This window comes from Denticeps clupeoides, chromosome 13 (genome assembly GCF_900700375.1).
Source record: "Denticeps clupeoides chromosome 13, fDenClu1.1, whole genome shotgun sequence".
Taxonomy (NCBI): domain Eukaryota; kingdom Metazoa; phylum Chordata; class Actinopteri; order Clupeiformes; family Denticipitidae; genus Denticeps; species Denticeps clupeoides.
The window spans coordinates 7,338,480-7,352,205 of NC_041719.1; the positions used below are offsets into that span (position 1 = coordinate 7,338,480).

The window sequence follows — 13,726 nt, forward strand, 5'->3', positions numbered from 1 at the left end:
GAGTGCACGAAACACACAATGAAGCTTCTGAAGTTTAAAAATTATACCCGCTCTTGATGAATTGTTTCTACATAAAAGAGCTCCCATGAGAAAACCCTGGGTTATGTGGAAGCCCCCTGTTTTCACAGGTTTCTTGACATTTAGATCTTTGCTTGTTTTGGCTGGTTTGGCTTCTTTCGGTAAGTATATCTAGGTCACCCACAGCCAGGTGCTAGATTGTTGGCCTTACTCCCGTGGTCACGAAAAGTAAGATTTATGAACGTGTGGAGGATACAACAGCGCGGCATTTATTTGACGTATAGAATTTGATGGTACAGTGACACAGAAAGCCCAGAAGCTCAACAGAAGGACCATAAAAACTCCCTTCTGGTGAGATGACGGCGTAGACTTTGTTCAGTTTGGGAAAAAGGGCGCACTTTTACTGGTAAATGGCATAGATTGAATTATGACTAAACGTTTGCAGGGTGGAGGTGGGAGATGATTCATTTGCTTTATGCACCATAACACAATGTTTGGTGCTCATTGCTAATGGTCTAGCGCAGGTCTAGCAACGGGCACCAACTATTAATGCCCACTGGTACTGTTTCCATGAGTGCATCCTTGCAGAATCAACATCAAAATCATACGGGTTAATAAGAATAATTGATATTACCAGCGCTGGTCCATCGTTCAGATGCCAGTTATTAACCACTGACACCTCTGTGCGGTTAGGGCTTGTGGGAGAAGTAATACATCCACATTTTCATTGATGCTCGACCACCAGAAAGCCACCCTCGTCGTGAGAAATGTTAATGGGGGTAGAATACATGCTGACAAGCAGACCACGTAATGTGGTTTCTTGCTGCCTGATGCACCTTAAAGCAAAAAGGAAAACTCAGAAGCCGGTGTGAATGAGGTGTGAGGTATTTGACCGTGGTCCCTCCTTCAGGGGTGTATTGAGAGCTAAGCACACTTGTACATGTACACAATAATTAGCACCCTTACAATGATTAGTGAATTTTTCAATGATTTGCCAGCATCAATTAGTATCAAAGAACCACAAAAAAGTTCCTATTTGCTTTTTGATCACTCTTGCTAGTCTATTGTTTAAAAAAAAACTCCCATCAAGACCGATTTTTGTGTCTCGGAGAAACCCTGTCGATCTCAGCTGTAGGTTGAAACACATTTTATCTGCCCCCTGCATCTTAGCCAAGATGACTGGATGCCTACGAGCAGCAGCGAGGTGATCTCAGTCGCTGAGAGGTAAAAAGCTGCCATTCCACCAAAATGAAAGAGACAAGACACTTTCACATCACATCTGCGGGTAGGGGGCAAACCGAGATGAAAGCCTCTGCAGCGCGCAGGCAGGCACTTTTTTTTAAAAATCTTGGTTTTTAACTGTGCAGAAGTGAGGCCGTGTGCTAGATTGTGGAGGGCTTGAGCCCTTGGTGAAGAGGTGAGGGTGACGCACATTTTAGGAAATGGGACGAGAAGACAAATTGAGGATGTAAGAGCAGAAGGGCTGGTTTCAGGGTTCCAAAGCCATTTACTGCTATTGGTTTTGGTCTCCCAGATACACCAGTTCTAGAAAGTTCCTGTTCATTCTTGTGACCTGAAGCACAAGTCTAAGATGTGACAATGTGACAATGTGTGAAATAGGTATTCTTAGAGGAAACTTTTGTTGGTAGTGATAAGGCTCCCCTCCCCCATGTCCTTTGTGGTTTGTAGAGGTGTAGCTGCACCGCTTTCATTCTGATAGAGACAGAGCATGTCCCCACCAGCGTTTCATTTACAGAAGCAGCAGATGAGCGAATCACTCTGCCATCAGCGAGGTGTGTCCAGGCTGCGGGGACTGTCCTCTGGCTTGTGATGGCGGCCCACATGCTCTGTGTGCTTCTGCTCGTAGCCGCCATGGCAGGTATGTCACCTCCTTATCTCGTCAATCTTCTGTGGCTTACAGCACTGGCCAAAGCTTTTGGATAAATATTACATTTAAATCTACTTATGTTATGTATACACATGCTTATATAAAGGAATGGAGCAAAAAAATCCATAAGCCATAATAATATTGTGATACTTCCTCTGCGTTATTACACTGGTCTCCAGTATTGAAATATTGAATTTTAAGTTAAAGTATTTAACCTATGTGTGAACAGTGTAAAACTGCTGTGTGTATGTAGTAGACATTTATCATAAAAGGTCTTGAAATACGAATCGCGGTATAATATTTCATTGCTTGGTACGTTGCACTTGACACATCATAAAAAGGCATTTTGCATTTACATTTACATTTATGGCATTTATCAGACGCCCTTATCCAGAGCGACTTACAATCAGTAGTTACAGGGACAGTCCCCCCCTGGAGCAACTTAGGGTTAAGTGTCTTGCTCAGGGACACAATGGTAGTAAGTGGGATTTGAACCTGGGTCTTCTAGTTCATAGGCGAGTGTGTTACCCACTAGGCTACTACCACAGGCCTTTAATATATATTTTGGAGTTCATTAAAACACAGTAGTTACATGCCATATAATTATATCACTATTTAAAGCACAATGGCATCTTACTCAGATTTGTTTATAGAGGCGAGAACGTGTGAAGTTCCCAAGCCCGAGTGTTTTAAGAACACCACAGCCCCAGATGAAGACTTTATATGCCAGTGGGAATCAGCAGATACAGTTCCAGATGCCATATACACCCTTCACATACGGTAGGCATGTCATAAATAAGATATCATAAATCAGACTGCATAAAAATTCTACATTTCATTCAGTCCATAACATGCTTGTTTAACGCAACCACTGCATGATTTCTTTTGGTGTGTAAAGGGACCAAACTGAAAATTTCAAGCGTACCTTTGACACCGGCAGGAGTCGGTACCAGTATATTTTAATAGAGGACATTCGCACAGAGAATCTGGTGGATATATGGGTGTCAGCTGACGTTGGCGAGAGAACATGCAACTCTACTGTCATTTCGGTCATACTCAGTCAGTGGGGTAAACACTTTTTATTAACATTTTTAAAATTTTCATCTTATGAACCTGAAGATAAGTCTTTTGATCTAATTTCTTATGGCAGTGAAGTACAATGCCCCTAAAATCAGTACTGTGTCACGTTCATTTGGAGTACTCAGCGTCCAGTGTGAAAAAGCTGAGGACAAGGCTGCAGAGTATGGGATCCGTTACAGGGAAGCAGGAGAAGATCACAAGGCCTGGGTGAATGTAAGGTGTTTATCTTCAGATATTGGCATGGAGCAGGGTTAGCAGTAACTGTCCTCAAAAAATTATATCATGCTTTTTTGGGGTTTTTCTTCACACAATGTTAACATACTAACTAATTTGTTACTGTTCAGGATTTAGCAGAAGGGTTGTCACATCTTATTGAGATTTGAAATCTGGCTATATATGTAGTTCCACTGGATGACCATGGGAAATTATGCTTAATTTAATTATTAATTATTTAATATTTATTAAGTACTTTAAATATGCAAATAGCTCAAATGATCAAATGATTGAATCTGTACCACTTAATTAATTTTCAATTCTCCAAGCAGCAAAATCATAGAAATTGCACCTTTAAGTGAGTGTCAATAACCTTGTAGACATTTTGGCTTGTTTTAAGACTTTAAGACCAGACAAATAGCCAATTTCACCCTGAATCATTGTCTAATGTCGCTTTCTCTCTTATTCTAGGAGACATTTGAGACAAGCAACAACATAACAGGTGTGTCTTTTGCATGTTATGTCATAAAAGTATTTACATTTTATGATTATCTAAAAAGATAAGATTCTGGACCTCTTTGTTACTCCACAAGTCAATTTTTATTAATCATGCATTAATCACATGAAAGACATGAAATGGGTGTCTGGGCCCACTCAGGAATCGAAAACATGCGAAAGATTTAAAAAAGATTAAAAAAATTAAGCATTCATAAAAGATTTGTAAAGATCATATTGTGATCATAAGTGTTCAGCATTCATGTTTCTTACATCATGCTGACAAGTTGTGGGAAAACATAATAATAAAAGTATTGATGTGTTTTTGAGTAGATTCCTTTAAAATTAACCTTCAGAATGATCTGATGTACATTTTGGAAATAAGACGCAGAGCAAAGCACATCCAGCATGCCCTCTGGAGCAAATGGACCCCCATTTCTGTGCCAGTGGGTGAGTGTGACTTCCTTGTTCTATCAGCTTATTTAAAGCTTATGAATCACTGTAAAACCAAAAAAAAACTGAAAATATTTCTCTGTGTGTTACAGAAATTCGGGATCCTCTTACTGTTACATGGCATGAGGAGCCTCACAATTTGAAAGGCACACGAACAATAGTACTCACCTGGAATGTAAGTTCGCTTGGGGCAATTTGGTTAAAGGGAACTGGGATGAGACGTCAGCGATTAGTAACAGACCATCTCTGTGTACTTTTCCCAGCCGCCTGCGAACAAATCTTGTTTGGGAGGAGTAAAGTATAACTTGTCCTTCTTCACCTGTCCTTGTAAGAAGAGAGAGCGCAACGTGACGATTACCACCACTGAGTACAGACTCAATGTTACATACTCTTCAGTCAAGGTCTCTCTCTATGCCATCAACCAAATGGGGAGTTCTCGTACTGAAGTCAATATTCCCCATGTTCAGCTTTTGGAAAGTAAGTGTGCGTACAGTCCAGGATGTGCCATTTCTTGGGGCAGTGGTGTGAGTAAGGAGACAGACCCGTAATCAGAAGGTTGCTGGTTCGAATCCTGAACCACCAAGGTGCCCCTAGGCAAAGCACTGACCCCACACACTGCTCCCCAGGTGCCTTTCAAGGGTGAAGGTTAAAAGCATTTTATTGTGGGTACCGTGTGCTGTGCTGCAGTGTTTCACAATAACAATCGCTTTCACTTTCACATATTTCAACTGAATATTCCCAAAAACAATAAAAAATGTCCACAAACTTTTTTTTAGCTGACAAATCATGGACCCACTATTCCGGAGCAGGTCTTACCACTTGTTGTACAGAGTTGTACAGAGATATATTGATCAAGCTATTGAAACAGATCATGACACAAACTATAAACCTTTTTAAAAACATGGTTTAAAAAGATTTATAGGTTGTGTAATGATCTGTGTGTGTGTGTGTGTGTGTGTGTGTGTGTGTGTATATATATATATATATATATAGTGGTAGTAAGTGGGGTTTGAACCTGGGACTTTATGGTCTTCTGGTTCAGAGGCGGGTGGGTTACCCGCCTAGGTTACTATCTAGGTAGTTACCCACTAGGTTACTATCAATGGAGATGCTGGATCTCCATTCATACCCAGATTCACAAAGATAGCAATAGCTAGTTCCTTGCTCCGGAATAAAGTGAAGTGAAAGTGAAGTGATTGTCATTGTGATACACAGCAGCACAGCACACGATGACACAGTGTTCTTTGCATTTAACCCATCAACCTTAGTGAGCAGCCATGACAGGAACCCTTGGAGCAGTGTGTGGGGACGGTGCTTTGCTCAGTACCCTCTTACCTTTAGATTCTACACCAACTGTGAAATGCAGGATTCCTGAGTATTGATTTAGTGTTTTAAAAAAAATCAATATTGATTAACCTGAAGATTCAGAATCTGAGTGCAATTATATAATCATTGCACTGTAATAAATATATAGATGTTAAAACCATCTTTTATTCAATGACATTTTATTCCACCAACAGCTTCTAAAAATGTGTTGCATTTGGTAGAACTTTGATTAAAAATTATCAAGTTGTTATGTCTTCCTTACCTAGGCAGTGGTGGCATAGCCGTTGTCGGGAGGTTGCTGGTTCAAATCCCAAGGTGAAATAAAAGTGCAGTGATTGTCATTGTGATACAGCACATGGTGCTCACAATGAAATGTGTCCTCTGTTTTTAACCATCACCCTTAGTGAGCAGTGGGCAGCCATGACAGGCGCCCAGGGAGCAGTGTGCTCAGTGGCACCTCAGTGGCACCTTGGCGGATCGGGATTTGAACCGGCAACCTTCTGATTACGGGGCCACTTCCTTAACCACTAGGTCACCACTGCCCCAATATAGTGTGTGTACAATAATATATATATATATATATATATATATATATATATATATATATATATATATACACACACAATAATATGTACACAAAAGTATGTGTGTGTGTGTGTGTGTATACATTAATTTAAGACATTGTTGTTTCAGATTGCACTGAAAATCTACAAAAAGCCACAAATGGAACCAAAAATTTGTGCTGGGAGTTTTACAAGTGGGGAAATGGAGAACTGCAACTGCAAAAAACCAAAAGCAAAATGCAAAAACTTAACCCAAAGAAGAGTCAGTTTCTTTTATCTCATTCAATTTTCTCCTACAAAATCTGTCGAATAGGAAAGTAAACTCTGTGTTAAAACTGATCGTGTTATTTCAGATTTGGAGGAGGACTTTGTGCGCTACTATTTTTTTGTGCATGACAGATACGAGCGCACCCATCGCACTGTCTTCATGTGTCCTGTGTATAGAAAACAGGCAGGTAAGTCTCATCATGCTTGTCTTTCCAGACATTTTAAATGGAGGGTGTAATCTTTCAGTGAACTTTAGTGCATATGGTGAAAACAGTTACTGACATGCAGACGTAGGTCACCACACCATATTATGAACCTCGCATTGACCTTCCAGTGGTTTTGGGGGGAGAGTGTCTGCAGGCTAGAAAGGGCAGGGATGGGATTGTAGGTGAGGGTAATGAATAATCTTACTGTGGATGGAGGAGATGTCATTCACAGCAGAAGATTAACGCATGTTCTCCTGTGCTTCAGAACCAGCAAGTCCTCCACAGAACATCAACATTAATGTGACAACCCAAACAGCCGAAGTGTGCTGGGACCCGATTCCAGTGCAGCAGCAGCGAGGCTTCCTGAAGCACTATTTGATCTGGATCTCAGGGGGTTAAGTGAATTCTTTATGCTCCACATCCCATTCCCTTTGCTGTTTGCAGATTAGCTCATTGGCTCCCTCTGCCTGACAAACTTGCAGTTTAAAATAAAAATAAATAGAGTCAACACTGGTTCTGTCTCCTTCTCATAGATGTACTCATTTCGGAGAAGGTTCCGCCTTCTCAGCTGTGTATCCCACTTGAGAATCTAACACCCGGCACTGAATACAACATCTCAGTTGCTGGGGAAACGGCAAAGGGACATGGTCCTAATGGCACAAAGACCTTCCAGACCCTTGCTGAAGGTGCCACCTGTTGATTTGTGTATCAAAATATAATGAAAGATTAATATACAAAGAAATATGTGTTAGGATAAATATACTAAGCTATGATTTCAGGATATTATTTATGAAGGAAAAAGTTATTTTAAACTATTCAGTTTTGTACAGTGAACCATAAAAACAAATCATCACATCAAAAACTTGATTGGTTGAATTCTATACCTTTTGTCAAATAGGTCAAATAGAAATCAGTTGCAATGATTGTTTTAGTTTTATGTGAAATAATTAAATCACTTTTGTATTATTTGAGTTATTCAGATACATTCAGTTATTTGTTAATCTTTTTGCAGCAAACAAGCACACATCTCTGGTCATGTCACACGTCATTGGCTGGTTGGCTGCTCTGACCTTCGTCACCATATGTCCTTTCATTTTCAAAAGGTAGCTTTTTTTTTAATGAATGCCGAATGACTTTCATAACATAAAATAACTCTGTAAAAATCTTTTTTACGCTGTCCAGACTGCAGAGCAAACTTCCAGATGTGCCAAGTCCTGTCATCTCCCCAGCAGTCGACTATATGAATGGTCAGGTAAGACACCATCTTAATGTACATGGATCAAATCCATAAGGGGAACCACTTTCAAAGGTGAAATTTATGACCTGGTTCTTTTAATGCTTGTTTGGTCAGTTTTCTTGCAAGACCCACCTTTAGAAATCTCATGTGTAGTATCTGTTCTTATCAGTTTAATATCTGATACGTCCCCCAGCGGGGGACTACATATTAAGTGGATTTTTAGAACAGGGAGTCGGCAAAGGAGCTTGCTCCATGGCCTAGCGGTTAAGGAAGCGGCCCTGTAATCAGAAGGTTGCAGGTTCGATTCCCGATCCGCCAAGGTGCCACTGAGGTGCCACTGAGCAAAGCACCGTCCCCACACACTGCTCCCCGGGCGCTTGTCATGGCTGCCCACTGCTCACTCAGGGTGATGGGTTAAATGCAGAGGACAAATTTCACTGTGTGCATCGTGTGCTGTGCTGCTGTGTATCACATGTGACAATCACTTCACTTTATCCTTTATGTTTAAGTGAAAGCGAAAGTGATTGTCACTGCAACACAGCATATCACCTTGGCGAGCAGTGTGCAGCCATGAAATAGCCATCAATAACTGAAAGTGTGTGGGGTCGGTACCTTGCTCAAGGGGGTTTGTGAGTTGAACTGACAACCTTCCGAGTATGGGTCCACTTTCTTACCCGCTAGGCCTCTACTGCCGCACTGTTTATCACAGTAAAGGCTGAGAACAGATTTTAAATTTGTGCAAGTGTTGTAGAAAGTGCTTTTCAGTGTAAGTGGTAGGAGACAGAGAGCAGTGGCTACGTTCATTGAACGAGGCCATCTAACTGCACACTCCTTACCAGTCTCATTTCACCCTGCAGACCATGGGCCAGATGAAAGAGGAAGTGCACACAGTCACCCTCATGCAGATCTGCAAACTGGATGAGGGTCCTGCGGCCTCTCTGGAGGACGAGGGATGTGTATTGCTGAGGGGGCGTGACATAAGCGTGTTTGAAAGTAAAAGTGACAATGATGAGGAAGAAGGGCCAGGGGAGGAGGATGAAGACAAGGACGATGAAGTGACAAGTTTACCAGACATGTGTTCCTGCACATTCCTGAACCCCAACTACAAAAAGCAGACGCTGAGAATCACAGACAATGTCCATAAAGACAATGACGATGAGAGACACTCATCTGTGTACAGAAACAGCTCGTTTCTTGAACTAAAACTGGAGCCGTCCCTTGAAGGAACGGCGGTTTAGGCATCACAAGACAAATCTCAGTTACTGAACATTGCAGCGACTGTGTGTGAATTTCAGTGGGATTTTATTGAACATCCATGTGAAAAGAGACTCCTGCACACAGTGGTGCTGAAACATGCAGAGGTTTCCAGAACTTTACACAAGTGTGACCTAAAACACAATCAGAGCCCTATTATGCTCTGTATTGTCATGAAATAGTTTCACTATTACACGTCTGAGGGTGGCAGATGCGTGTGAACCTATAGTTTTGGGGTGGGGTGACAGTCATGTGCAGAAGGGACTGGTACTTCAATTGCTTGTGGTGTCACTGCCAGCTCATTCTGGGGTTGTGATGTGAATGACATTTTATTGCTGTCTTTTTACCATTTTCACCTTCAGATGACAGTCATCATGCATTTACATTTACAGCATTTATCAGATGACTTTATGCAGAGCGATTTACAATCAGTAGTTACAGGGACAATCCTCCTGGAGACACTCATGATTAAGTGTCTTCCTCAGGGACACAATGATAGTAGGGCTGTTTGAACCTGGATCTTCTGGTTCTTAGTCAAGTGGCTACCTCTTAGGCTACCACCCACGAGCTATGAGCAATATTTGTTTTGGCAAATTTTAACTTCTTAGAAATCAATGGTACAGGTCTAAAATTAAGAAGCGATTTTAGGACCTATTAGCTGATATGCAGCTGGCTCTGTCTCAGATGAGAGTCAGTGTATTTTGACTAATGTATAGTAAAGTTCAGACCAAAAAAACAAATTGATTCTGAGCAGTATAACTTTTACCGCTAGAGGGACCCAGAGATCCAATTTCAAGGCAAATTCAAGCATATTTGCATGAGTTGCTTTAAGGATGTTTTAATGACAGGGAAAGTGCTCAACATCAATGTGAGGTCCAGTTTAATTAGATAAATATATTTAACAGCCAGAAAATCGTAACACTTCATAAACTAGCGGGACAAAATTAATTCATCAGAGGGAGGGGGGATGATATTTTGAGGATGATCATGGAGGTATGGTGTATAAGTGAATGACCATAAATGGAAACACAAAGATTTTAATGTAGGAAAGTAACAGAAAGAGAGTAATATGAAGACTGTGCTCAGGTGTTAAGTTTTAAAATATGGGACATTGACATATATTTGGCTTTGCAGTGAGTCCCAAGAGGATTCTTCATAGACAGGTTCCTGTCTGTGGAGGAAAGAAAAATCAAGTTAGTGGTGTGATGATTTTGTCCACTTCTTTAACAATACAGATTATTTTTTATTCTGGCCTTTATTTTTTTAAGAACAGTTACAAACTGATTTGTCATTTATTTATGTGATGTGATTTGATAGCTGATTTAATTATTTCAGGGAAACAGGATAGGTCTAGTGGCAAAACACTATTTCTTCTCTCTAACCTTTGATAAGACAGCATTTCACAAAGCATGTGAGAAGTGTGAGTAGGTTGCATTTTTTTTCGCAGATAACAACAGACTGAGGGGAAATGTGCACTTATGCTGGAGAGTTATCATAAAACAAGCAAGTGCTGACCTTTGTTCTGTTAATTTCAGCTGGTCAGCATTAATGCACTTCCGTGCCACCCGGAAAACAGTTTCTCTAAGGAATTCTGATTAATGCTATAATATTGGGCTCAGTTGGGATGGTGGAGCTGAGCTTGGGCAAAGGTCAACCACCTGCGGCTCCATTAGAAAAGGATTTGTGCACAACAAAACATCAACAATGGATGCCACCATAGATCTCGCAATCCAATCTTATCTTCAAAGTACCATGGATGCAGTCATGATTATTCTTTGAGCTGTCCACTTCTGATCAGATCACCCAAGATGGATGCTCATGCCAGGCTTGCTAGGATGTTGTTGCATGAAGTTATGGGAAAGAGTGTTGGACACTGGGTAAAGAAGAAAGGTGATGACCACTGAGCAGCAATGTGGTTTCATGCCAAGAAAGAGCACTACAGATGCAATGTTTTCTCTCAGAAGCACAGAGAATGTCAGAAGGAGATTCATTTTGGCCGGGTGCCTAGAGAGGAGCTGTGGTTTTGTACGAGGAAGTCAGAAGTGGCAGAGAAGTGTGTGAAAGATGTGCAGGACATGTATGAGGGCAGTGTGACAGCTGTGAGGTGTGCAGTACGAGTGATAGATGTGGTCACTGTGGGGGTGGGGTTACTTTAGGGATCAGCTCTGAGCCCTTTCTTGTTTGCTATGGTGATGGACATATTGACTGATGAGCTCAGACAGGAGTCCCTATGGACTGTGGTGTTTGCCCATGACATTGTGATCTGGAGTGGGAGTAGGGTGCAGGTAGGTTGAAGAGAATCTGGATAGCTGCAGAGGAGAAGAATGAAGGTAATGGGGACAGCGAAGTTCAAATTCCTGTGCTCTTCACTGCAGAATAATGGGAAGTGTAAATGAGAGGTGAATAACAGGGTGCAGGCAGGTTGGAATGGGTGGAGAAAAGTGAAAAGAGTAAATCGATGTTTTATGGGTTGGACATGATAACATGGCAGAATTGGAGGTGGCAGAGTTAAAGATTCTGAAGTTTGCGTTGGGAGTGACAAGGATGGAGAGCATTAGGAATGGGCGCATGAATGGGGCAGTAGTGACAAAGCAAGAAAGGAGCCAGATTCATAACTGAAGGACTGCGGGTTCAAATACCGAATTGTCAAGGAGCCACTGAGGTCCCCTTGAGTGAGGTACCTTGCTCCCCGGGCACCTTTCATGGCTGCCCACTGCACAGTAAAGGCAATGGGTTAAATACAAAGGACACATTTTGTTGTGTGCACCATGTGTTGTGCTATGATGTTTATGACAATGAGAAAAACAATCACTTCACAGATGAGTATAGTAGAGGGACAGCTTGGGTTGGAGAGGCTAGATCGTGTTGGTTTGGACACGTGCAGAGAAGACACTGAAAAAGGAGAATATCTTGCATACTTTTTATTGTCTTACATTTAAGGTAATTATATATTTGTAAAAGAAAACTGTTAGATAAATGGATTTCTCTGCTTATCTCCTGGTCTGGTCATTTTATTTTTATGGTATTTGATCATTATAATAAAAAGGAAAAACTGCAAACTAGAAAGTATTTTTCTTCTGAATTCATTGTACCACACTTTTTTTAAATTAAGGTATTTGATAATAATAATAATAATAAGAAGAAGACGAAGAAGAAAAAACTGTAAATTAGCAGTAGATTTTTCTGCTGAATTCTCTGTACTGCTGACAGATAACAGCATTACAGCTGTAATAAGAGTATTACAGCCATAGCTTCGAGGGATTTTCCTGTATTTTTTACCATGTGGTAGAAGGTTTGTGAATATGAAGGGAGGTGTTTATGAAAGAGGAATAAGAAGATGGTTGATCTGAGGTGGTCAGAAGTAGAAGGAGAGGAAAAAGTGTGTTCTTCTGCTCTTCCGGGATGGTGTTAATTTATGTGAGGAACACATAAATTGTGAGTTTTCATCTGACAAGATCTTGAGTGAAACGAAGAGTTGTACTGCAGACCCAAACATACTTTCATGCATGCTGATGGAATCAAATTATTAGGATGCAGCTTTTCTTGGACAGAGATCTAACGTGGCTCATCAAAAGTTATTAATATCACCACTAACAATTTTTATAAAAGTAAAACGTCCTCCACAAAATATGAGAACAAACATCATGCCACGCTTGTCTATGTCTATCAACAATATCTGCAAGAAGGGTGGTCTGGCTTATACTGGCTTATATTATAAATAACATACCTGTGGTAAGACCAAGATGAAAACCAACTAAATCAAAAATATAAATCCAGATGCTATTTTATACTTTATAAAATATGTAAGCCTGATGCATCAATCAATCAATTTTTATTTGTTTAGACCTTTTTACAGTGTACATAGGCACAGACTGGCCCACATTTAAAAAACGGTGATAAAGGAGCAAGCCAAATGTGACAGTGGCAAGAAAAAACTCCCTGAGCAAAAATATGGAAGAAACCTTGAGCAGAACCAAAGCTCAGCAAGGGGAACCCATCCTCCTCTGGTCAGAACTGGATTATCCTGGGTTGTTTGTTCAGGTCACAGTCCTAGTGCAGATAGCAAGGTGGGCTCTTTACACCCTGATGCAAATGCCAGTGCACCAAGCTATCCTGTTTGCACCCTGGAGTAAGGAATAATGGGTATTATCGATTCCACAGGGTAGGTAGCAATGTAGGACGGCAAAAGAAGCAGTGTTCGCTATTTACCAAGTGGTAAGTTTCTTGCTAATTTATTTTGTGCTTAATATTAATTGATGGATGCATAGTTTCCCTGTGTGACCTTTGCTACTTGGGAGCAAATAGACACTGCTTACTGTATAGGGTGGTAGTAGCCTAGTGGGTAACACACTCGCCTATGAACCAGAAGAAGACCCGGGGTCGAATCCCGCTTACTACCATTGATAAAATGCTGATGCACATAAGGTAACATAAGGTAAGACAATTATTTACAATGTCACGGCAGAAAGTGGACAGTAGAAGGTCCACTTTCTATGCCAAAGACTATGCCAACAGTATAATATAAAAAGTACACTATATAACTGTGTATAAGTGTATTAAAGTATGTGTATGTATGTGTGTACACATAGAATGTATGTACATACATAATCATAGAGTGGATTTCTAACACGTACTGCACATAAGAAATTGCCATGGTGTATTAGGTTAGGTTATTAACACTTACTTGTATGTTGAGCAGCCTTTTACAGTAGAACGTCTCCCAGAG

At 40.8% G+C, this 13,726-nt stretch overlaps 1 protein-coding gene and 1 non-coding gene across 5 annotated transcripts; both read left to right on the plus strand.

Annotated features, from left to right (window-relative positions):
* The first annotated feature begins 1,744 nt into the window (after window positions 1-1,744).
* On the plus strand, window positions 1,745-12,059 carry il12rb1 (interleukin 12 receptor subunit beta 1). 4 transcript variants are annotated; one of them, XR_003751727.1, is made up of 16 exons: window positions 1,745-1,897; window positions 2,548-2,686; window positions 2,805-2,974; window positions 3,057-3,199; window positions 3,671-3,701; window positions 4,028-4,144; window positions 4,240-4,322; window positions 4,411-4,624; window positions 6,167-6,298; window positions 6,390-6,491; window positions 6,775-6,903; window positions 7,043-7,195; window positions 7,522-7,612; window positions 7,692-7,761; window positions 8,604-11,421; window positions 11,582-12,059. XR_003751727.1 is itself a non-coding variant. In XM_029001382.1 (15 exons), exons 1-15 carry the CDS (start codon window positions 1,849-1,851, stop codon window positions 8,982-8,984), a joined length of 2,004 nt encoding a protein of 667 aa, XP_028857215.1. In that variant the 5' UTR covers window positions 1,745-1,848; the 3' UTR covers window positions 8,985-12,059. The 4 variants fall into 4 exon arrangements, 3 of the variants coding, with proteins under 3 accessions (XP_028857215.1, XP_028857216.1, XP_028857217.1); XM_029001382.1 differs by having other exon boundaries at window positions 8,604-12,059; XM_029001383.1 differs by having other exon boundaries at window positions 3,057-3,193; window positions 8,604-12,059.
* On the plus strand, window positions 7,877-8,060 carry LOC114802763 (U2 spliceosomal RNA). Its single transcript, XR_003751781.1, has one exon. It is a non-coding gene; the product is annotated as a U2 spliceosomal RNA (small nuclear RNA).
* Window positions 12,060-13,726: the final 1,667 nt, after the last annotated feature.